Source organism: Mesoplodon bidens (genome assembly GCF_964165515.1).
Source record: "Mesoplodon bidens genome assembly, chromosome: 16".
NCBI lineage: Eukaryota > Metazoa > Chordata > Mammalia > Artiodactyla > Ziphiidae > Mesoplodon > Mesoplodon bidens.
Window position 1 is genome coordinate 42964316 of NC_138173.1, and position 26200 is coordinate 42990515.

General features: G+C 37.5%; 1 protein-coding gene across 10 annotated transcripts in view; it reads left to right on the forward strand.

Annotated features, from left to right (window-relative positions):
* The window catches only part of VPS13B (vacuolar protein sorting 13 homolog B), an 805800-nt gene that overhangs the window by 687946 nt on the left and 91654 nt on the right, over window positions 1-26200 (forward strand). For all 10 annotated transcript variants that reach the window (XM_081258369.1, XM_081258366.1, XM_081258373.1 and 7 more), the window contains 3 exons: window positions 9984-10180; window positions 20583-20764; window positions 21858-22207. In XM_081258369.1, the coding sequence (XP_081114495.1) occupies window positions 9984-10180; window positions 20583-20764; window positions 21858-22207 (729 nt within the window). The remainder of the gene's footprint in view (window positions 1-9983; window positions 10181-20582; window positions 20765-21857; window positions 22208-26200) is intronic.

Sequence of the window (26200 nt, forward strand, 5' to 3'; positions counted from 1 at the left end):
CTTTCAATCCACTATTTTATGCTCAGACCTCACATTCTATATTTTAACTATCCACTTACCTACTCTCTAGTCATCAATTAAAAGCTCTTTATCTACCTCTAATTTTTCTAGTGCATTCCCCACTGGGGAATATATTTGGTCTTATCACCACTTTGACATTGTGATAAATGTAGTGTATCCTTTTACTTGCTTAATGAGATAAAATAGCTCTCTATTAACAAAATAAGGGTTTTACAACAATTAACTCTTTCAAAAGTTATCAACTAGGAACGTTCCAGTGTGAAAGACCCTTTTCCCACCCAGGGGTATAGGTCAGAAAGAATTCAAAGAAATCGATACTTGAGGCAGTGGATAACAGAAAACTTTAAAGCTAAACAAAAGGCTCAAAAGGAAGAGCTGGGGAATGAGATGTCCACACAGACTTTGAAAAGTTCCAACAGATTCCTGGGAAACTAGGAGAATATGTACATGCATAAATCTGTGCACTTACCCCAAGCTCTGCACATGCTAAGAATGACCTAAGAAGGCCCTGTGCTCTCACCTCAGGCGGACGTTAAGGCTCTGCACAAGCAGGAAGGGAAGGCCAGGGGAGAGTTGAGGGCATGCCTTAATAGGCACATAGAGCCCCTCAGCAGAGACTGGGTATACTTGTTGTTTCCAGGCCTTTAAGGAAATCTCTGTCTAATTATTAACTGACCACTAAGCTCACCAAGTAGAGACTTCAGTGGCCACATATAAAGAAAACAGACTTTTTAGAATTAATTCATAAATGTTAGTAACAACAACAACAAAAAAAAGAGAACAAATATCAATGACAAGAAGCCCTGGGGAAGGGAGTCTGATTTCCACAGTTGCCATTATTTATTAATAATATAATAATAGTAATATAGTTAATATTTATTAATATAATAAAATGTTATATCATTTAAAATGTCCAGTTTCCAACAAAAAAGTATGTGCTCTGCAAAGAAACAAAGTCTGACCCATATACAGAGGAAAAAAGTAATCAATAGTAACTGTCCCTAAGATGCCCAGATGTTGACCTCACTAGACAGACTTGAACTGTCTATTTTGAATATGTTCAAAAAAACCTAAAGAAAGCCTTGTCTAAAGGACTAAAGGGAAATATGAGAATGATGTCTCACTAAATAGAGAGTATCAATAAAAAGATAGAAATTGTAAAGAAAAAAAAAAAGAAATCCCAGAGTTGAAAAGTATAAAAAGTGAAATGAAAACTTTACTAGAGGGGCTCAATACCAGATTTGAGCAGGCAGAAGAAAGAAGCAGTGAATTTAAAGATAGGTCAATTGAGATTATTGATTGTTGAAAACAGAAAGTTAAAAGAATGAAGACAAGTGACCAGAGCCTTAGAGACTGTGGAATACCATCAAGTGTACCAATATGTGCATGAGGGGAGGCCTAGAAGGAAAGGGGAGAAAGGAGAATAAAGACTCTTTGAAAAGCTAATGGCTGAACACTTCCCAAATTTAATTAAAAACATTAGTCTGCACATCCAGGAAGTTCAATGAACTCCATGTAGAAAAAACTCAAAGATTTCCATACCAAACAATCAACCTATCCAAAAAAAAACAAAAAAACAAAACACCCTGACTGCAACTAGAGAGAAGTGACTCATCATATATAAGGGATACTCAGTAAGATTAACAGCTGATTTCTCATCAGCAACCATGGAGACCAGAGGCAGAGAGATAATATATTCAAAGTGCTGAAAGAAAAAGGCAGCTGAAGAGAAAATAATTTCCAAATTAAGTAACTATAAATGACGGGGATTAATGGTAAGGGTCAAAATGTATTCTGCATTCAGATTTCTTTCTATGAATCCACTTTAAAGAAACTGAAACTGGAAATTGTAAATGATACATTATGGAGTCTATTTTTCTTCTTTAATCTAAAGGTAATTAGTTTAAGGAGCAAAGGATTTATAGCCAAAAGGTCTGCCACTTCTAAATGTGTAACCTTGAACATATTACCTAACTTCTTTAAGCCACAGTTCACTTATCTGTAAAATGGGAATAATGTATTCCTCACTAAGATAATATACAAAAAAAGTCTGTAAATTGTAAAAGGCTGTTCTTCTACCACAGCTTCCATCAGTATTTTTATTACTGCTACTACCAAAATCACAGATGATGATGGAAAAGCAAACTGTTTTACCCCTACTGTACTGACCTGTTAATTGGTGCCCTGAGAAATCTGGAAATGTAGTGGGAGGAGTGATAAAGATGGTATCCTCTGATGTAACCTAGCCTTAATAACTTACTACTGAATGGAAGTTCCAGCTTTGTGCTCAATAACCAGCCCTACACAGTCAGCTAGGCTCTCTATTTTGTCATAATATAAAGGAAAGGACAGTTGAATCAGATTGATAGAATGTATCACTTGCTAAATACTACCACCTCTTTATTATGTACGTAAATACAGGGAACACACTTCCTCTGTATCCTTTTCTGAGGTTGCTTGGTGGCACTGAGTGGGCAAAGGGGCAATGGCCCAGCTTTAGCAGTCCCTGGACAAAGAATTCAGACCTGTTTATGAGCAGATGGGCAGTTGCAACCCTGCTAATAGTCTTGGCAGTACTATTAAATAATAAAAACAAATTAAGTGCCAAAATATTCTTTGTACCAAAAATATTTTTAAATGGCCAACACACATGCAAATCTTCCCAAATTAGCCATCAAATGGAAACAAATCTTGGAATCATATTTTAAATGCAAAAATACATGTGCTTTTACCAACTGGCAGATATACAACCTAAAATATATTCATATGCAGAGACCACATATGCTTAGAGTACAGTTTATTATATATGGCTGGCTAATTTTTTAGGTTCTGTCAAATAATGGATAGGAAAACAAAATGTAATAAAAATATATATAATCTTGACAGTCATTTGAAATGTACCATGTGTTACATGTGGAATGTTTTCCAGTGAAACCAATTTACTTGTTCCCACTTCCCATGACTCAGTACTAGATATTTAGGCTTTCTAAACTATTTTTGGCAACCAAACTTTCTTGGAATAGTCATCTTTCCTTCAAGTTATTCAGTGCAAGCATTAATAATAAATCCTCAGTTATAGATATGTAACTAAAAATCATTCACATCATCTCCTTCAAACCTAAAAGCACAAAATAAAGTTATTTTAAATAGATCACACAAAACAGAGCCCAGATTTATTCCTGAGAATAATTAATTGCTGCCATATGAATCACAATGTGACTGCGTTAGATTTTTAGTTTAATTCTGTTACTGCTAGACTAGAGATTAGCTGGGCAATGTCTACCTCTAACTGAAAGGCAAAGGAAGATTAGTGAACTAATGAAAAGTTTGTTAAAAGTGGGTGTGATTGCAAAGTAATTTGAAAGGAGAGCTCAGTATATAAAACAAAACCTTTTTAGAATAGAAGGCTGTAAAAAAGATTATTTTTTCAGCACTTATCTTCATTCGTAAATTTTAAAACTATTTATTGAGCATATACTATGTACCTGACTCTGTGCTATGAGTTTATTGGAGAAATAGCTGGAGTTCGTTAAGAGTGCTTGTCAGAGAACACACGGAATGCAGCCAGGCCTCAGGAAGGAGCAGTAGGCTACTTTTAGAACCACAGCCATTGTCCCTGCCCTCCTAAATGAGGTCTTAATTCCAACACATGCCTCACTTCCCTCTTTCCTAGTCACTACCCAAACTGTAAGATTTAGCCCCTCTTGCCTAGATACTGATTTGTATCCCTTTTTCCTTCCCTTACCAAAACCCCTTTCTCCTCTACCTCCCAGACCCTTCCACTGAGCCCTCGAGAACAGCTGTTCTGTGACCAGTGAACCTCCCTAAACCTTAGCCTCTTCTTCAAGAATTTCCTCTACCTCTTCACCTTAAATGAAATCCTGCTGTCCCCTGGGACTCTGTACACCACTGTAACCCGCCCTTAGGTGGAGGCAGTTTATTCTCCCACATCGTTTTTACCTCAGGGTCAGGAGATAAGGTGCTCTGCTGCTCACCTGTGCCACTTGCCTATACTCTTCTCCCCTCCTGTAAAGGCTTCCTGCTTTTTTGAGACTCCTTCCGTCCAATTATATCACCCTCACCCCTCTTCGTTGTTACCATCTGCTATTTATTTGGTCGTCTGCCCTCATTCTCAGAAGTCTTCAGCCCATGGCTTCCAGCCTTTTCCTTCACCGCCATTGACATCCATGTGAGAAAGCCCCAGCCAAGACCCCAGCTCCTCACTCTAGTGACCTCCTCCTACACTCCGTCTGAGTGCCCACTGCCACACACAAGCCCTGGAGCCTGTCAGCATCTCGAGCTGCTCCACCTCCTAAATCGCTCATTCCAGCATCCTGCTCTTCCTACTCATCCTACTCACAGTCTGTCCATCTCTCCAGCCCGCTCATTCGGCAAGCCCCAGTACACTCATTCATTAAACCGTAGAGAAATCCATAGTTCTCTGCTTTCTCCCTATCCATCAGCTTACTCTGTTTTCACATCCCCTTTCAACCAGTCTACCTTCTTAATTCATCATTTAAAACACCTTCTTGCAAATAAGTACCCTAAACTTCCTTGTTCTCTTTCTTTCCGTTACACTCTCCTGACGAAAGGCTAAGGCTGGTTGAGTCTACAGGTATGTATCAACACAGTTAACTCCCTCTCCAACTCTCTAGAATAGCCAACTCCATACTCAAGATTTCCACTTGGATGGCTCACTGATGCCTCCAACTCAGCTTGTCTAAAAATGAACTTACGATCTCCCCTCTTCCACCTGACCCCACAAAACTACTCCCCAATGGGACAAGTCAATCTTTCCCATCCCAGTAAATGACATCAGCACCCATACAGTTGCTTGGGCCAGACACCTGGGAGTCATCCTTAACACCTCCCTCTCCTATATCTAATCAGTCAACAGATGTTTATTCCTCAAGAATCTCCCACATACCACTCCATTGCCACCAACCATACCATAAGCCATTTACATTTCTAGCACAGATCACTGCCCTAGCCTCCTAATTGTCTGTTCACATCCATGCTTGCCCCATTCTCTTTTAACACATTCTCTACACAGTATCCAGAAACTTTTAAAAACATAAATTTGACTTTAAGCATTGCTTCTTTGCTTAAAACCCTTCAAAGATATCTCATTGACATTAAGATAAATTCCAAAATCCTTATCATGGACTAAAATAATTTAGTTTTTATTACCTACATTTCACAAATGAGGGAACTGAGGCCCAGAGTCATTAAATAAGGTGCTCAAGGTCATAGAGCAGTGATTAAGGGTGAGGGCCAGGATTTTATCCTAAGTGAATGTAATACCAACAAGAGTTTTTTTTTATGTTGGAGAAATTTTAAAAATAAAGATTATATCTATATGATTTATAAACCTGTGGCTCAATATATATTTCAGTGGACAGTTGACTAAAATTACCTTTAAAATACTAATTGTACTGAGTGTTGTTATCAGCTTTTCTTTTGAGGTTTTGAGGACAAAAATGTTCTTAACATGGGGGAAAGGATTAATATGTGACTTTTGCACTTATAGGCCTACAATCTTAAACTTTTTAAACAGAAGTTTCATTTATTAATAACCCTTTATTAACCAAGGGAAATAGGGTGTATAAAGGAAAATCCTGACAAACATGTAACACATATTTTATGATGTGTTTCTATAGTAGTTCTCTATTGTTTTCTAAATTTTGAGAGTAGCCTGGAATGTTCCAATTGAAGTATGTAACCTCAGAACCAGCCTCACACAAAGTTGTGAACTAAATAGAATTTTTCTTTGGCTTTCTTCCAAATCTCTCTTTTTGAACTTTCACAGTTTCTCTTTGCCTAAGCCCCAGTGTTGGTACAGTTTACTTTCATTGCCCTTAAACTACCTAATGGCTTCCCACAATGGTTCCCAGCTTGCATTGCCTTTTATTATGGATTTATTCCAACTCTCTCCTGTACGTCAAAACTTCCTAGTACTTTTTTCTTAAGGCCTCACTCTGCTTTCCAGTGTGATGGTCAATTTTCATAAGCTATTATACATTAATTTTCTTTTAACTAATTAATTTATTTATTTTTGCCTACGTTGGGTCTTCGTTCCTGCCCACAGGTTTTCTCTAGTTGCAGCAAGCAGGGGCTACTCTTCATTGTGGTGCGTGGGCTTCTCATTGCGGTGGCCTCTCTTGTTGCGGAGCACAGGCTCTAGGCGTGTGGGCTTCAGTAATTGCGGCGCACGGGCTCAGTAGCTGTGGTGCACGGACTTAGTTGTTACGCGGCATGTGGGATCTTCCCGGACCAGGGCTCAAACCCGTGTCCCCTGCATTGTCAGACGGATTCTTAACCACTGAGCCACCAAGGAAGTCCCTATTGTACATTAATTTTAATGGAGAACTTCTGGAGACAATACCAGAAACAAGTCTTTTTTTCACCCTATTTGCTGTGTAACCTCTCTACCAAGAAGATGATTTTTGAACTTCACATTCTGTTAATTTGTTACTAATTAAAAAAAAAGATAGGTATGTTAAGTACGCTTTTCTAAACTCATTTGCCCTCTCCCATGAGATTCTTATGTGCTCACCCCACTTCCCACATCTTATCCATTTCTACTTATGACTTTCTTAAGTTAAAGGACTGACTTACTGGCAGTCTAGAAAGGAGTTAGGCAAGGAGATGTTCTTTTATCTCTCAAGTAATAGGCAACATACAAGGAAATATTTTAATAGATATACAGCAGAAAACCATATTGAACTATGATTACAAGGTTCCTGAACATCCAGGCTCAAGGTTTATTATTTTCTTCCCACAGGTCCAACCCATTGTTAAGAAATCTAGTGAGCAGGGCTCTTATTCACAACCTACCTGATTCTTTTAACAACACCCAAGCTTCAGAAGTGTTCTTTGAGCATGAGAAGGATAAATAATTAGTAACTAACATTTCTTAAGCTTTTATTATGTGGTATTAAATGGAAGGCTTTGTCTCTTTTAATCCTCACAGCAATTCATGAAATAGTTCTCTTATTATTATCCCCTTTTTAGGGATATGAGTACTGATGTTGGAAAAATCAATTTGCCTAAGAACTCATAGCTAATGGAACTAGAAATTGAATCCCATTAGGTATAACTCCAAAGTTTATGCTTTAATCTTCTATACTTCTTTGTGGAGAATTTTTAATGTGCCATAGATGGACTGAATCACCCAGGATATGTGTATTTGTTCATTCATGAATTATTCATTCATTCATTCAGCAACTTTTTTTGAACATTTACTGTATACAGTTTGCCAGGTTCTGTGAAAATCCAAAGCTTAACCAAATGGAAATCATTCCCTCAAGGAATGTGTCTACCAGCGAAAATGTCATGTATAGAAATAACTGTAACATGAGGTGTATAGTGATAAGAGCTATGAAACAGATTCCCATTTTTAAAAACTATTGGAGTTCAGAAAAGGGAAAGCATTTCTCCATCTGGGAGGTGAAAAGGCTCAAAGAAAGGTGGTATTTCATTTGGACCTTGATAGATGGGAAAGATTTAAACATTAGACAGTGAGAAACCAGGGATTCTACGGGTATTTGGGGCTGAGAGACAGCATAGGAACAAAAACCCAGAGAGGGGAAAGTTAGAAAAATGTATGTCATAGAAAGCAAGAAGAGGGAGAATTTCAAGAAATGGTGGCTAAAAGTAGAATTTATGGATATGTTACTTGTCCTTATCACTAACCAAAACATATGCTCTGTTTCATCACACTGTTAGCCTCTTATGCGTATCCATTTTGTGCCCCTTTCTTCCATTTAGCACGTCGCCATACATGGATGCTCAAGTCCCCATTTAAGGAAAAGAAACTGTTATAGATGGAGGTAAAATTTATTCCCATTCAAAGATTTAGAATCACTTATTTAGGAAAGGAAGGTTAAGGAGAAATCTATTCATTCAGGAAGCTTTTATTAATATCCTATTATGTTCCAAAAACTGATGCTAATATTTTTTAAAATAATATGCCATTTTTGCCTTAAGGATCACAGAGTCAACTAAAGGAGACAAACATGTAAATAAGGAATGGCGAAATATAATGACGTCTGTGATAGAAGAGTGAGTTAGATATGGAAGTGACACGAGAGGCAGTGACCAGTTCTGAGAATGGTCATAATTAGGAAATGCTTCCAAAAGAGGAGACACATCTGAGCCCAGTCCTTTTTTTTTTTTTTTAAGACAAATGGGATCAACCCACATGTTCTATTTTGAAGCATAATTTTTTTTAAGTTAATAATATATCTTGAGTGTCTTTTGTGTTAGTATATATATGTATTCCTTATTCATTTTAACAGTTGTACAGATCCATTCTATAGATCTGCATGTTATATTTAATTCCATATTGATGGATATTTGTATTTTTCCAATTTCTTACTAATACAGTACTGAAGTAAACACACATACGTACACACACACACACACACACACACATACTGGTATTGGAATATCTGTAAAACAAATTCTTAGATGTATCCTTCCAAGCATTTAATAGATATTGCCAAGTTATTCTTCAAAAATAATGGGTAGAAATGCTTTTTCCCACACCTCTACAGAAATTGGAAATGTCAGTCTTTTCAAACTTCCAGATTAATAAATAAAAATACTACATTATTGCTTTAATTTGAACTTATGTAAGTATTAGTGAAGTTGAGTATCTTTGCATGTTTACTGGCTGGTTATATCTTTTCTTCTGTAAATTAATTGCTGTCAGAATCTGGGATTTTACCTTATGCAAGCTAATAAATTAGCCTGTTAACATTTTATGGATGCTGACAGAATATATTAGACTTTTGGGTCAGAAACAAAGAATATTATTGCTCGTGGCACAGCAGTGTGTGCATCATGTTTGCATTGGTTTTTCTTGCCCCCAAATCCCACAAGGGCAATGCAGAAGGGTCCCCAGGGGGATGCTCTGCATGCAGTAGATAAATGCCACAGCATGGAACATGGAGCTTGTCAAATCAAGCTCTTTTAGAGCAAGTCTGCTCTTTGTCCTGGAAAGAAACTTTACCTCATCACTCAAGGATGCTTTCTGCAAACAGAACCTGAGAAATGGTCCCTTGTTAACAGCTTTCAGGGCCTTGCATCCTTTGCATACCTGGCGAGAACATGCAGGGATGTTCAGGGCCTCTTCCAACAACTGCCTTTGCTTATTTTTCTATATGCTTACTTATCATTTTCTCATTGATTTGTAAGAGCTCTCTGCTATCACAACAAGTATTTGTAGATCTGTCATTAACTATTACCTGTTTTATCCTAACCTTGCTTTTTATTAATTTTGATGTTATCAGTTGTGAGGTTTGTTTGTTTGTTGTTCGTTTTACCATCCGCGGGTTTCATGCCATACACAGAAAAGGCTACCCTATTATGATAAAAATATTAACTGATTTTTTCTCTTATGTTTTCAGTTTTTAGCCTTTAATATCTTGATCCTTTTGGAATTTACTTACATATAGGAATGATATAGGGACCCACTTTGGTTTTACCAAATGGCTAACCAGTTCTTGCAACCTCATTTCCCATCTTTCCCCTACTTGTTTGAAATGGTACCTTCATCACATACTAAAATTTATCTGTACTTACATATTATTTTTTTCTTCTTCTAATCTATTTGTATGTTACTACTCCAACCTTATCTTTTAATTTTAATTAGTATAGCTTTATAATAGACTTAGCATCTGGTAGAATTTATTCTCCACCCTTTCTCCTTTATTTAAAAACTTTCTTGACTATTTCCACATATTATTCTTGAATGAGTCTTTTGAAATAAAGTAGGTAAACAGGATGAATATAACTATGAAAAGAAATCCTAAACTACTGTCCTTTACAACTGTATCCCCTTTTTTAAAAGTCTCATTAATGTTATAACTTTTATGAAGATTCAAGTTGCATGTCAGCAAATACAGAAACATCATTTCTGTTTTGCATCTTCTAAAATCTTCTTTCTTTTAATATAGATTCCTTGTAGTTTGGAATACTGGGATGAACTCCAGAAGGTTTTTGTTGCATTTCGAGAATTTAGTCTGTCTGAAAGCAAAGTTTGTGAACTGCAGTTGCCAGATATCAATCTTGTGAATAACCAGAAGAAACTGGTATCCTCGGATCTTTGGAGAATTGTTTTGAACAGCAACCAAAATGGAGCTGATGACCAAAGGTAACTCAGTGAACAAAGTGAAAAATGAAATAGTGGCATTATACTAGGAAACAATCGTCAGGTCATCTTATCTAGTGGCCCCTCACTTAACTACATCGCAGCTCTCTAGCAGCTGCATCTGTCTGAACTACAGATGAGAACCAGGAAGCGAGATAGAAGCTGATGTTTCAAAGTCTATGTACTAAAATTCCTGTGTTTTACTGTGAGCTTTAAGAACCTGTTCCTTAAATATAAAAGGAAAAAAGAGCAAAAAACAAACTTCAAAAAAAAAAATCCTGTTATCCTGAGCTAAAAAATATAGAGGAAAAAGCCATACACACTTCAATAGACTCTTAGTGACACAGTCATCAATATGTGTAAATGTTAATGCTGGGGCATTAAAAGAAACGTTAAGTAAATTGAATTGTCTCCTTCTTTTTGGAACTACTTCCTTCTTAAGGGGTTTTTAAAAAAACTTTAAAAGACAGACCTCCAGACATTAGGAAAACTTGACTAACCAAAATAATTTATACTCAAGATTTCAGATAGCCAAAGTTTTATTCACCTCTTGAATCTATTTGACTTTAATGTATCTCTAGAGCTATAGACTTCAGGTATTCTGAATCGTGTCCCCAGAACTTCCTGTTCCACACCTCCTACAGGATATCTGGTTAGTGACAAAACAGGGCCAGATTGTCCCTATTTCCAATGTTTGCCTGCTTAATACATCCACTAACTTAGAGTAGAGAAAAAATGGCTTCAGCAATTTATTCTTCAAGTGCTCCTTCTAGTTTACATATCCTTATTATGTCTTTCTGTTCATGCTCCCCTAAATGACAAGAAAAAGAAACGAAATCACCATCAATAGAACAGTTGTTTGGGTCACATGATATGTGTACTGTGGGCCTGTGCCTTGCTGCCCATCACTTTCAATGTCCTACCTTCTAATTCTCCTGACGAGTTTGCTCTAGCATTATCATATTCTTTGTATATAATCCACCCCCCCTTTCTTCCCCCAAACAACATTTTGACACTAACAAAAAGAAAAAAAATCCACCGTTCCAACACCCTGTGATTGAACTGTTTTCTCTTTTTTACCTTTATTTTTACCCATCATTGTATGCATTTACAGGGTTATAATCATAGCACACCAATTTGTATTCTAATTCCTGTTTTATATTATAGATGTTTTCTCTTTTTTACCTTTATTTTTGCCCATCATTGTATGCCTTTATAGGGTTATAATCATAGCACACCATTTTGTATTCTAATTCCTGTTTTATATTATAGATAGTTGTGAATGCTTTCTCTTTTTGTAATTAATAGTAATATATGTTCATTGAAGAACATCTGGGAAATAAAGAAAATAGTACCACCCATCATCATATCACACTGCGATAACCTCTGTTCACATTAGTCTGTAGCATCACAGTCTTTTTCGTTGATTACTTTGTATGCTTAATAATAATATATTTTTTTACTTTATGGTTTCTATTTCTAGGTCATTTGGGCTCTTTAAAAATAATTGCCTTCCCAGTATATTACCTAGTAATGTACGACTGGTGAAAATATATTAGAGGAGTGGGGTCTTGATTTACCTATATGAAATGCAGCAGTGAAAAGAACACCCATCCTGTGAGGAGTTAGCAGATGGATAGAAAGATTGCCTATTCTAAGCATAGTTACCTAGTCAGAAACCAGGAAATCTCAGAAAACAGAGCGATGGGTAATGAAATTTTTTTAAATCTGAGTTTCATTATTAGCATCAAGTTAGAAATCATTTCTTGATTCTAATTATCAAAGAATGCATTTTCATCATTGAAAGAAGCATTTTGGACAAGGTTAATTCCTCTGAATCTGAAACATTCATAAAAATCACTTTGTGGTAAGCTTAGCACTGCAGAAATGTGGAACCTTTAGGGAATGGAAATTTATGCAGACAGTCAAATTTAGGCAGTTTTTCACCAAGCTTTTGACATTGTAATCACAGATCTTTTGTCCTCACCTTGGATTTTTCAACTTGCCTAATATTTCACAATTGATCTTGCTTTAAATTGTTTGACATTAAGCATTTTTCAGGTAGAAATTGATATTAGTGAAATTAAATTTAAAGAGCTGGTTTTAAAATCAACATAATAAAACTCTATTAAGACATTTTTCAAAAAGGACAGTAAATAAATTTCATCCAATTTCTTTAAGGAAAACATCAGTGCTTTGATGATATGTCGACATTTCACATAGAAATAAAAGTGCTACAGTTAGATCCAGTATATTCTGTCATGAGAAATCTAAAACTGGACAAAAACCTGACACTTTTATGATTAGAAATTATCTTATCTTAAATAATATTTATGGTTTGAGAAGGATATGCATCAGACTGTTGTACATTACTGGAAGAAAGTTCATAAAAATAAGTCCCATGAAGCTTAATCTAAAAAAAAAAAAAAAAAAGCATCTTGCCCACAGTTGTCAAAAGTGCAACAGTGTAGGATATTTAGTGGTAATGGCATCACTGTGTGTATGTAAATAGAAGCACTATGTATTAGAGATTTTCAAGTTAGCAGACCTGGGTTTAAGTCCTGGCTCCATCACGAGCTAGCTGTTTGGCCCTGAGAAACTGGTTTCTAAGCTGAGGCCTTAAGGAATGGGTAGGAGCTAACCAGTCTGAGGGGTGACAGGTAGCCTTCGGTACAAAGGACTGGAGACCAAAGATTCACTCTCTTAAACCTTGGTCTGTTTATCCCATACAGGCATATTATCTTCAATTCAATCCACGTGTATTTGTAATAATTATTTTCCACTATCTTTTTTTTTTTTTTTTTTTTTTTGGTACGCGGGCCTCTCACTGTTGTGGCCTCTCCCGTTGCGGAGCACAGGCTCCGGACGCGCAGGCTTAGCGGCAATGGCTCACAGGCCCGGCCGCTCCGCGGCATGTGGGATCTTCCCAGACCAGGACACGAACCCGTGTCCCCTGCATCGGCAGGCGGACTCTCAACCACTGCGCCACCAGGGAAGCCCTCCACTATCTTTAATTAATGGTTTGCTTGATCATATGAAAATGAATGATGGGTAACTGTTGTTTTTTTCAAGGTAGCATTGGAAGGAGAGTAACTTAAGCTTAGTTTCCACAATAGTATTGACCTTTAGAAGAGTTCTCTTTCTATTTGTGGTGCACTGGACTGAAGCAAGAGATACAGCCTTTAAAAGCCCTGATCAGGGTATCCATTTCAGCTATTTATTTTTAATCTCAGCATGTATGTATTTGCCCACCCCCACTGCCCACTGCTGAAGCCTAAATAAACCCCTTTTCCCAGTAGGTCCTGACAAGAAACAGACAGCACACTCAGACTGGTTAACTGAGGAGAGTTTACTGTAAAGACTGTTTACAAAAGTGTTGGCAAGGTGAAGGGATAGGACAGTACCCTGAGGCTAGAAGCCATCCCACTCTTAGTCCTGAAAGAGCCAGGTAATAGAGCCATTACCAAAACTAACCCAGAATGGGTGGTTGTAGCTGTTTTTGGTGGAGGGACCAACAATGTGCAGAGACGTGGCTAAGAAGGAGCCAGGAGAATATGAGTCCTCCCGCCACTGTCTTCACACCTTCCGATCTCCCTTGGGCACCTTCCACTGGCCGAACCAAAAGACAAGCCAAGGACAAAGCAGCTTGTTGATACAGTCAGGGGCAGAGAAGAGGATGGGGAGGGGTAGAAAGCGGATTTAGAGAGCAAACAAGATAACCAGCAAGCACACACTGTATTTGGAATTTACAGTTTCTTACCTAACGATGGGACCTAGGCGGAAAGATGAGAAATGGCTGGTGGGCCCAACTCTCAGGCTTTGGGCCACTCTACTAGGTTCCCTGAGTTTGGTATCAACAAGATGTCTTCTGATGAACCAGAACAACTTTCTACTTTGTTTCCACCTCTTACCCTCACCCCAATGGCTAACTCCAGAAGTGTGTGACTATCTAAAGTCACAAGTTAAAGGCAATTATTGTGTTACACAGTAATAACTGTGAAGATCTTGATATATATGTCCAGTTAACTTTATGACAAATTGTTTGATAATAATGCTAAACTGTTTACCTGTGCCGAGTCTTTGGTAGTTTTGTCCATATTACATGGTCACTTTCTCACAATGTTAAAACGTGAGAGTAGATTGCTTACAAGGACTTTTTATCCCCACCCCCAGAACGTTGGTTCATAGAAGAAGGCATCCTGGAAAAAGAAGTGTGTGGCTCTTTCTTCATGTGATAAAAATGGAAACTCTGTTGAGTTTTTTAGAGTGCAAAATAAAAAAAATAAGATTTTCTCCTTCTCCCTAAAGATCCTGTAAGTCGCTGTCCACTCATATTTAGTGATCTTTGAGACAGTGGTCCACAGTTTTTTGTGTATGTGAGGAAGAGATGCTTTTTATTTACCAAACCTTCATTCTTTTTTGTTTGTTTGTTTTGTTTTGTTTTGTTGCGGTACGCGGGCCTCCCACTGCTGTGGCCCCTCCCGCTGCGGAGCACAGGCTCCGGACGCGCAGGCTCTGGACGCGCAGGCTCCGCGGCATGTAGGATCCTCCCAGACCGGGGCACGAACCCGCGTCCCCCGCATCGGCAGGCGCACTCCCAACCACTGCGCCACCAGGGAAGCCCCAAACCTTCATTCTTGTGTGTATAGCCAGTGCAGGAATCAGAGGAAGAGCGTTGTGATGGTAAAGTCCCTGGATCATTTCCTTTCTCCTCACTGGTTGAACTTTCTCCTACCAGAAGGTCACTGTGGCCTCTAGATATTGTTTGCCTCCATTTGGCTACTTGGATCTGTACCTTTAGATGTACCTAAATTTGCTGGGTACCATTTTTTTTTAACCTTTTGACTTTCATAAGCCATTCAGACAACAATCTTGACGTCTAGAACTGCTTTGCCACCTTGTTACAAGGTATTGACAGTAGTCCCCTGTGCTATACAGTAGGTCCTTGTTGCTTATCTATTTTGATTTTTATTTATTTATTTATTTATTTTTGGCTGTGTTCAGTCTTCATTGCTGCACATGGGCTTTCTCTAGTTGTGGCAAGTGGGGGCTACTCTTCGTTGTGGTGCACGGGCTTCTCATTGCGGTGGCTTCTCTTGTTGCGGAGCACGGGCTCTAGGCACGTGGACTTCAGTAGTTGCAGCACACGGGCTCAGTAGTTGTGGCTTGCGGGCTCTAGAGCACAGGCTCAGTAGTTGCGGCGCACGGACTTAGTTGCTCCAGCATGTGGAATCTTCCTGGACCAGGGCTCAAACCCATGTCCCCTGAATTGGCAGGCGGATTCTTAACCACTGTGCCACAGGGAAGCCCCGCTTATCTATTTTATATGTAGTAGTTTGTATCTACTAATCCCAAACTCTTAATTTATCCCTTCCCCGACCCATCCCCCACTATCCCCCTTGGTAACCATAAGTTTGTTTTCTATTTCTGTGAGTCTATTTCTGTTTTGTAAATAAGTTCATTTATATCATTTTTTTTAGATTCCACATATAAGTGATATATGATTTGTCCTTGTCTGGCTGACTTACTTCACTTAATATGATAATCTCTAACTACATCCATGTTGCTGCAAATGGCATTATTTCACTCATTTTTATGGCTGAGTAATATCCCATTGTGTATATGTACTACATCTTCCTTATCCATTCACCTGTTGATGGAATTTTTTTAACAAAATAGAAACTATCAATGTGAAAAGGACAAATACTGTATAATTCCACTTATATGAGATACCAAGAGTAGTCAAATTTATGAAGACAAAAGTAGAATGGTGGTTGCCAGATGAGGGTGAGAAAAATTGTTTAATGGGTATAGACTTTCAGTTTGGGAAGATGAAAAAATTCTGAAGATGGATGATGATGTTAGTTGCACAACAATGTGAATGTACTTAATGCCACTGAACTATACACTTTTAACTGGTTAAAATAGTGAATTTTAAGTTATGTATATTTTACCACAATTTAAAAAATATTTTCAGTAACTTCCCCACGCCATTTTATAGGTGTACTAGGTTACAACAGAGGTGTATTTCTTATTTGGGGTTAGAGTTAAAACATTCCCCAAAAAAGACAGATCTAAGGTGTAGAGAGAACATGGTGTAGCATGTTCTTGTCTTCTCTCCTCCATGCGGTGCTCTCCCAGGATGGACAGGACAGTGTTTTTGCAGTAGGCAGGGGAGAGTTTAGGTGAACCAAATTTGAGAAACAGTGCCACACTGTGATGAATGACAGTGTGATATTGTCAGATCCCTCTTGGGAGCTAAAGGTAATCACCAGCAACTGACATTAAACTAAGTAACCAGTACGGTACCCTGTTTGCCAACCAGGAAAAGAGGGATGAGATTTTTTTTCTCTTATGGAGTGATAGACATTATGCTAAGCAGTTTCTATGTAGTACCTCCTTTAATACTCAAAACGTAAGTCCAGTTACTATACTTACTTTACAGATGAGAAAACAGATTTAGCTAGATGAAATAATTTGCCCATGATTACAGTGTAAATGGAAGCAGTGCAAGCATTTTCATCTCGGTTTTCTTTTTTTTTTTTTTTTTTGCGGTACGCAGGCCTCTCACTGTTGTGGCCTCTCCCGTTGTGGAGCACAGGCTCCGGAAGCACAGGCTCAACGGCCATGGCTCACGGGTCCAGCCGCTCCGCAGTATGTGGGATCTTCCCAGACCGGGGCATGAACCCGTGTCCCCTGCATCGGCAGGCGGACTCTCAACCACTGTGCCACCAGGGAAGCCCCATCTCGGTTTTCTTAGCTCAATCATTCTCTGCTTAATCTCTATGCTATATTATAAAACTCTTATTACCACAGAGGGATACAGAGAAAAGCCCAAGGCTTTATCAGTCAAGTCAGATCATTGTTGGATACCTGCAGAGCTATAGGGGTGACATCCAGGGGTGAATCTTTAAGGATTATGCCTGGGTCCCTGCAGTGTCTATGGATCAATCAAGATCTAAACTTACTAAAACACTCCTTGTTTAAAGGAGTTGATACCTTTCTGTGGGTCACCCAGGACAGTTAATAAGTCCCTTTGGCTAAAATGAAGGTATGGATATGTAAAACTCCTGCCATACTTTCTACCCTTTAGAATATTTCCTCTATTCTAAAAATTTGAATTTCCATTAGGAACTTATTGATATTTGAACTAACTACTGAATCTTGAGTTCTACGTATTACTATTTGTAAGGTTTTGCTCCTTGGAGCCATCTTTACTTTTCCATTTCTGATTATTACACATCTCATGAATTATGTTTTTCCTTTTGATATCTGGATCAGATCGAAGTCCATTGTACTTAATTAAGGAAATGATATAAATGTAGTTGCTATAAGTGTCCCTAGCAGGGTCACTGTTCTCCTCTTGATGACTGTTTAGCTCTATCATAGTTAGATATTTTTAATCCTTATGTAAAAGGTAAACATGCATATGCTACTTTTATAGTGTATAGTGATGATCAAATTAAGTTGAATATCAAAAAACTATAAATTTACTGATTCAAAATATAAAGCATTTCATGTGCATATACCATATTAATTTTGTGTTTAAGACATTTTAATTTTGATATAACTCCAATTTTTAAATAAAACTCTACATTTTTAAATATAGAGTAATCTAGTAACATTTTAGTCAGGATTTCAAGATGGAAAGAGTGCTGACCACTTGAATATATATGTTAGGAGTTACTATATAGACCTAAAAATATCTTTTAACCATTGATTTGTACATTTAATTTAGGAAAAGTGAAAAATCAATCAAGTTGTTATAAATAAAGATTTTGACACGCACTTATTTGTGATGTCTTAGCAACCTTTTTCAACATGTTACAGAATTTGCTACTCTCAAGAGAGAGAAAAGTAAATCTTGGAAAATCTCAAGAGTGTCAAAAATTGCAGTTGACAGAGAAATTCTTCAGATAAACACCTCAAATTGTGTACTTACTTTTTTAAAACTGATCTCAAAGTACTCTCACCTGGATTTTTAATAATATTTTGACTAACGCTATACCCTATTTTTAACAACTTCTTGAAGTATTATAAGGGAGAGATTTCATATGTGTAAAACACATGTACAACTAGTACAGTTTGGTCTTTCTGAATAAATATAAGTTTTAATTTTACATTGCCAATGAGATCTTTTTTTAACTTTAATTTTTTTAATTGAAGTATAGTTGATTTACCATGTTGTGTTAGTTTCTGGTGTATAGCAAAGAGAGTCAGTTATAAAACGTGTGTATATATATATATAATATATATATATACACACACACACACACACACACACACACACACACACACACACACATACACATACATACACACATGTTTTCATATTCTTTTCCAGTATAGGTTATTACAAGATATTGAATATAGCTCCCTGTGCTATACAGTGGGACCTTGTCATTTATCTATTTTAAATTAGATCTTTATTTGTAACTCCACAGATAAATTCCTAGAAAGCTATTTGGATTAGTATACCCATTTATAGAAGTTTTAAAAATACACCTAGCTGCATTTTCATGCATAACATTTCATCAGAAACATAGTGCCCCAGAGTTGTGTTTTCTTTGTATGCAATGGAGTTTTTCTAACATTGCAGTAAATACCACCACATAACTATAAACGCCTTGGAGTTAAATACTCAGTAAACCTAGCTTTCATTTTCACCAGCCTTTTCACAACCTCTTTCAAAACTCAGCTGAAGATTCACACTCTGCAAATCCCACATGATTCACCCTGTGCCATTCTGACTTCCTCTTGTATTTCCACTCTGGCAGCACTTCCAACTTGCCTAGTCCTTGTTGGTTGTTCTGTTTTATAATGTTTGTAAACGTCTACGTATTTTATATCACCAGTTAGACTGGGAATTCTTTGAAAACCAAGGATTTATTTCTTTAGTTTTTCTTGTCATAGTTCTCCCTAGGATACTGTAAACCATTGTTTCTTCTCTAGGCTCCTCATGGATTTGGGAGCCAGGCTACCATAGCTGTAGAGCAAATTTCAGATTTGGAAAGAAGAGGGTGGAAGACGGTAAGGGGGAATAGGGCAGCATCTATTTAGTGATCCACAATTAGCAGAATGCACCTTGGCCCCTCCCAATCCCCAGGTCTCATGCTTCTACTAGCATTGAGGGGAGGCAGCTAGGCTGCATGTTTCCCATGCACACCAGCAGCCGCTATGTACAAATTTCTTCCCTCCTACAGATGCCTTCACTATTTATTTTAATCGACTTTTGCTGGTATAAAATGGTGTTGGGAGGATGGACAAGTAAAGAGAGGACACATGTGGTGTAATTGTCCATGGAACCTTGTTTCTTCTGGACATGGTCATAACTTTTATGGCACCTAATACAGTATGCAGTAAGTAGTCAATAAAGAGTATTGGCTAGGGCTTCCCTGGTGGCGCAGTGGTTGAGAGTCCGCCTGCCGATGCAGGGGACACGGGTTCGTGCCCCTATCCCGGAAGATCCCACATGCCGCGCAGCGGCTGGGCCTGCGAGCCATGGCCGTGGAGCCTGTGTGTCCGGAGCCTGTGCTCCGCAACGGGAGAGGCCACAGCAGTGAGAGGCCCGCGTACAGCAAAAAAAAAAAAAAAAAAAAAAGAGTATTGGCTAGCTCATATGGGAATATGGATGTGGATGACCTGGAGAAGTAAAACAAAAGAAAGATTTATGGTGACACTGAAAATATTGGGTTTTTTGAACAGCAGAGTCATACTCGGAGTTGTGTTGGTCTTAACTTACAGACAACTTGTTCTCATATTAGTTTAAGTGAAATGTGGATGGAAGAAAATTGGGTTGGAGGTCAACATGGCCTGGGGTTTCAGGAATCTTTCAAAATTTTTCTGCTAATAACTCATAGAGAATAATCAACGAGAACTTATTTTTTTTAATTTATTTATTTTATTTATTTATTTTTGACTGCATTGGGTCTTCATTGCTGCGCACAGGCTTTCTCTGGTTGCGGCAAGTGGGCGCTACTCTGTTGCAGTGCGCAGGCTTCTCATTGCAGTGGCTTCTCTTGTTGCAGAGCACAGGCTCTAGGCACATGGGCTTCAGTAATTGTGGCTCGTGGGCTCTAGAGTGCAGGCTCAGTAGTTGTGGTGCACGGGTTGTGGTGCACGGGCTTACTTGCTCCGCCGCATGTGGGATCTTCCCGGACCAGAGCTCGAACCCGTGTCGCCTGCATTGGCAGGTGGATTCTTAACCACTGCACCACCAGGGAAGCCTCAGAACTTAATTTTTTAAAATGACTTGTTTATGTGAGCAAATATGGAAGATTTGATGAGAACATTGACTATAGGATTATGGGAGCTAGCTTTAAAAACCCCTATAGAAAGACATTTCATTTATATGATGTTGGGAAATTTAGGTTATTGAATTTCTTTTATTAATTATCTCCCACAGCTCTGCAAGTGAATCTGGTTCTCAAAGCACTTGTGACCAACTTGTAACTCCAACAGCCCTGGCTGCCTGTACCAGAGTTGACTCCTGTTTTACCCCATGGTTTGTCCCATCTCTTTGCGTTTCCTTCCAGTTTGCTCACCTGGAGTTCCATTTTTGTCATCACCTTGATCAACTAGGCACAGGTACTCTATTTTAGCATCAGAATAACATTCACTTAATACTTATTGTTTTATCCCCGCACAAAACTCCTTCCCTATTGACCACCACTCACATGGTGGAGGAAACTTTTAGAAACAGCATTCATCTCCTCTAACAGTAAGCACCAGCAAAGTTATTCTGAAGTTGATTTCATATAATAGGTGTCCCCCTTACATTTGAACCATCTTATGGACCTGTTATATAGGGTACCAGTTATATTGAATTGCCATGATTTTGCACACTTCCTAATGAGAATTTTCAAGGAAGTTACAAAAATTGCAGGTTTTACTGTTACTCTAATTATGATCTTTTTGAAAGAAATACATCTGTTTTTTTCCTATCTTATGAGCCATTACATGAATGGCATATAGTTTCCAAAAGTACTTGATATTACCTTATCTCGAAAGTACAAATACCTTCTACAAAAAATGGGCAAATTCTCCAATAATTTAAAAGACTAGCATTTTTACAAGTTTATAAGGTAGAAGAATAAATTTTTCCACACACCAAAAGTGGCCTTTTATAAGTTTGCTCTTCATGAATAATTATTCCTAAAAGTCTGTACCAAACCTTTTCTACTTAATACATTTTGATTCTGGTATTAAGTTTTCAACCTACATGTAATGGAAAAATGAAAAAAATCAGATTAAAACTAAACACAGCTGCTGTTAAGCATCTTGCCTTTTCAGCAAAAATGGAGTTTAACCTGTATTTTCTAACTCTGTTTGGGTCATGTTTTTGGTTTTGAGATTTGGTGGGTAGATACAGAGCATTTCTATGAAATGCTTCTTAAATATTTACCTCCTCTTCATTTTATTTGTTGTCTTTTGTGATCAAATTTTTATCTGTTCATGTAACCTTTGGAAAGAGACCTGCTGATTGAACAAAACAGTTTTGTTTGCAAATATCAAATGGTAATTCAAATGTTATATTATCTTCAAGAGAATGTTTGAATTTATTAACCAGCAAATATTGCATTCAGTAACCAAGAAATGAATAATTTAAATGTCATCTCTTTATTTCCATAAAGTGTTGGTTCATCTCAACTGCTGTTTTTCTTGTTTGTTTTCTCAACAGCTCCACCGCAATACCTACAGCCATTTATTTCTGATAAAAATGTGCCATCTGAACTAGAATACATGATTATTTCCTTCAAAGAACCACACATGTATCTTCGACAATGGAACAATAGTTCTGTCTGTCAGGAGATGCAATTCTCAGCTCAAGCAGACTGTAAACTTCTAGAGTGCAGAAATGTTACAATGCAAAGCATGGTGAAACCCTTCAGCATCTTTGGACAGATTGCAGTTTCCAGCAATGCAGTAGAAAAGCTGATTGATTGCTCTATCAACGTTGACTCAATATTTGTAAACTTTGGGCAACATGTAGTTCATTCTCTAAACACTGCAATACAAGCTTGGCAACAGGTATGTATATTCTAGAACAGTTTACAGTTTGTCCGTGTGTGATCTTTAACTAGGCACTTTATATTATCACTTCTAATAATAAATTAAGCACAAACAAAAATGTGAGAGAATGAAGAATTTGATGGGCACCATAATATTTGGGGCCTCCTCTGTTTTGGCAAAGTGATGCATGTTATTTTTAAAACCTTTGGAGAACATGGGTTCTCTACACATGCATCAGAGATGATGCCCACATTTTTGTGACTAATGTACCACATCTGTGTGGAAAGTAACACATTCCCAGAAATTTTTTCCAAGTATTATGGCTTTAGTTTGCCAAAGCTCAACTTGGTATGTATCACATTGTCGAAGCAGCCATTGCAGAAATGAAGAACCTGTGTGAGCCCTTCTGATATAAGCAGTTCATCTTTTCAAAGAGAAAAGGCAGTGAGAGGAAATTATGTGAACACAGTATAATCTTGGTCTTTCCCCCATTATCATTCTGCCATTTTGATTCACTAAAAAAGCACTCGATAATAGATTTTGTAACCAGCTAAAGACTCTTGGTAATAATTTTTTACTTTTATCTTTTGTCAGAAATTATCCATATCGAAAAAGAAATACGTCTGTTTTGAATGACATATTTAAAATGGGGAACCTGCCCATGTCCACTAGCATGAAAATAATTTCACAGAATATTTGGATAATATTGATAATATGCTCAGTGATTTAATAACAAATCACCTCTGCTTCCCTTAATGATTTTGAGTATAATATTGCATTTCAATAAAGCTTGTGTTATTTAAGCTGAGACATTTCCCCACATTTTGTATGTTACAGGTATTTGTGCAGACTAACTCCCCAAGAGAAATGGTCCTTCACTCCGCCCTGACCTCATGTGGGGATGGGGCAGTGGTGGGGGGGAGGGGCTTGAGTTCTAGAATTTTTATGGGAATGAACTCTTTTCTTTATATGCATGAAGACCTATACAAGACTAAGGAATTAATTACCTAACATGGCACTACAATAGCAAAAGGAAAGAAGATAACACATCTGTTTCATATTTTAAAATTCTTTTTTAAGGGCATTCCATGGTTTTCTTGCTGCAGAGGACATGCGTAAAATAAGAGCTAGTGTGATCTAAATCTTTGCAGCTGGTTCGAATAGCAATGTGAAAAAAACCTCCGTGGCTCCAATTTCTGTTTTTTGTCATATTTTGAACAATGCATTTAATAAAAAACAAACCTAGAAAATATAAAAGAGTCATTGATAGAGCATTTAATCCCAGGATATTTTTGTCTTGCTATCAGGACCATTGTAAGAGGACTCATGTGTAGCAACTACTGCAAAATGGCCCTCAGAAATATCAGTTTCCTCCCAGGGTAAAAATATTCTCTTAGACACAGCTATACATATAAATAAAATACGGTGCATAAATATTTAAATGTTTTAAACCACATCAGAGTGTGAATGACTGACTGGCTAACACGGTGCCTTGAAGGAATATTCTGAGTTTTTTTAAAAATGGAATTGTATATTTGATTAAGTAGAGCCATATGTCACGTAGCGTATCGCTGACAGGTACATTCTGTGAATAGTTGGTTCTGATTTATACAGGGATTTGGCAATGTTAACATGAGCCACAAGAGGATATACTTCTGTAATTGTTGCTATAATTTTCTTGTTTCCTCCCATGTCAAGCATACTTGCCACCAAGTTTTAATGTGGTCGAGGCATCTCTAACCCTGTGTATTCTAAAGTAAATACAAAAATGTACTACTTTGAAATTACAGGACATTTGACATTGAAATGGGCTTATAGAGGGGTTATTAAGTTCATTGTTTCTAAGATGTTCTGAATGTGGTTTATCCCCTTTAGAGGGGAAGCTTAGTTACCCAAGCTTGGATTTTATTATGTATATAATGCTCATATACAGTATAATTATTGCCAATGAAAAACGTGAACTTAACAAGCTGGATAAGCAGTTTGAGTTTTCCACATACTTTTTATCGGATTCGTATCCAAGACAAGTCATTTATATCCAGTGTGGATGGACCAGACAGTTGAAGCATGAAACAATTTGGCCTTTCACCTTTAGGTCACAAGTTCAAGATTAACAGAAGCCTTCATCAGTGTCTGATTTCTCTGGCTGTAGTTTTTTTTTTTCTCTTTTGTAAATGATTAATGTTTTGTGAAACCAGATTAAGGACCCAAAATGCCACTTGCAGTTTGCTTTATATTTCTATGTCACATTCCCACATTTGGACCAAATAGGATTTAAAGGAGATTTTTATTTAAAAATCAAGGTTGTGCTTATGTATCTTATCTTACAGCATAATGATATCTCTCTTTAATTGCAAATGCCTGTGTAACACTCCAGCACAAATCTTAAATGTAAATAATCTCTTAATTACGAAAGCATTCTGAGGTTGCGCTTTTATATGATGTCATATAACAATATGTACAAATTTTTTATAATATACTAGAATTTAAACATTCCAAGAAACGCTTAAACTTATTACAGTTATAATGAACTCCACAGATGAAGGAGCAGTAGAGAAACAGTTCTCTGAGGACTTTGAGTATTCTTTAGAAAAATGTAAACAAGCCCCTTGTGTTCTTTCATTTACATTTTTTCCTAAAACCCTCATCATTTATTAAAGGTCAGTTTTTAGAGATGAGGAAAGTAATATAATTTTTTTCTGCTCAAGCCCCATCTGGTAACTTAACCTCTGTGTAACCAGCAGATTGATCCCAATTCATTATGAAAATTGAATTTCAGTCTCAGGATGTCTATCTAAGTGGGAGCTGGAATCATATCCCTTTCTTCATGTTTGTACTGTTGGACCTAACAGAGAGAAAAATGTTTACAAGGAGAGCAGTTTATGTTGATTATATAATGCTAAATGGAAAAATCTCATCAAAACTAATTATACACTGTGACTCCAGTTTAATTAAAGGTTTACAAACCTTTAAATATATAAGATATATAAGATAGGATTAGATAGGCTAGACTAGAATAGGAACAGGCAGGACACTCACAAGTGAAAAATTGCTGGAAAAAAAAATTCTCCAAAATGTTCACAGCAGTTATCCCTGAGTATAAAATTAGAGACTTTGTTTTTAAAAATCAGTACTTTCTGTATTTTCTAATTTTTATACTGGGAACATATATTACATTTGTAATTTTAAAAGTTAAATTTACTCATGTTTGTTTCATAAGTGTTTATTGAGTACTTATGTGTCAGGCATTGTGCTGACTACAGGAGCAAAAGTTGTAACTAACGAAGACCTGGTTCCTGCCCTTATGCAGCATAGAGTCTAATGATGGAGACAACAGTGACCCATAATCATGCAAATAATTACTCAGTCCCAATAGGGATCAGTGCTTTTAAGGCAAAACATATAGTGTTGTGTGAGCATAAAATAGAGGGACCTAAGGTGATCCGGGAGGATCTCAGGAGACTACTTTACTCTGAGGGCATGACCTGAAAACAGGAACTTGAAAGCTGAGTTGGAAGAAATTAGTCAAGCAAGGAGGAAAAGAGGTCCAAGCAGAAGAAAGGCACTGAGGCAGGAAGGAGTTTGATGTGTTGGATGAATTGAAAGGAGGCCAGTGTGGCGTTGGAGCGGCTGAAAAGGGCTGGTGGAGCTGGGATCTAGCAGGCAAACGGAGAGTGGTTCAAGATGCAGCAGGGGCCAGATAAGGCAGGACACCTAAAACCCACGGGCAGTCCAGTTTTGAAATCATAGCTCATGATTAAAAGCCACAGCAAAAAGTAATATGGTAGGCAGCAGATAATTATTGGTTATAACTGCTTCAGTCTCACTTAGCCAGAGACTCCTTTTATGATTCGTGTGGTTGTCAGGCGAGGTTCCACTCCATGAGAATAGAGAGGTTTGGTGAGAATAGATGGATGATAGAGCGAACGCTTTAGGAGACCCTCAAGGATATCTAGAAGAATGCGGTATTTCAGGGCCTCTTCACCGACTGCAGCTGTAGAGCTCTGCCTG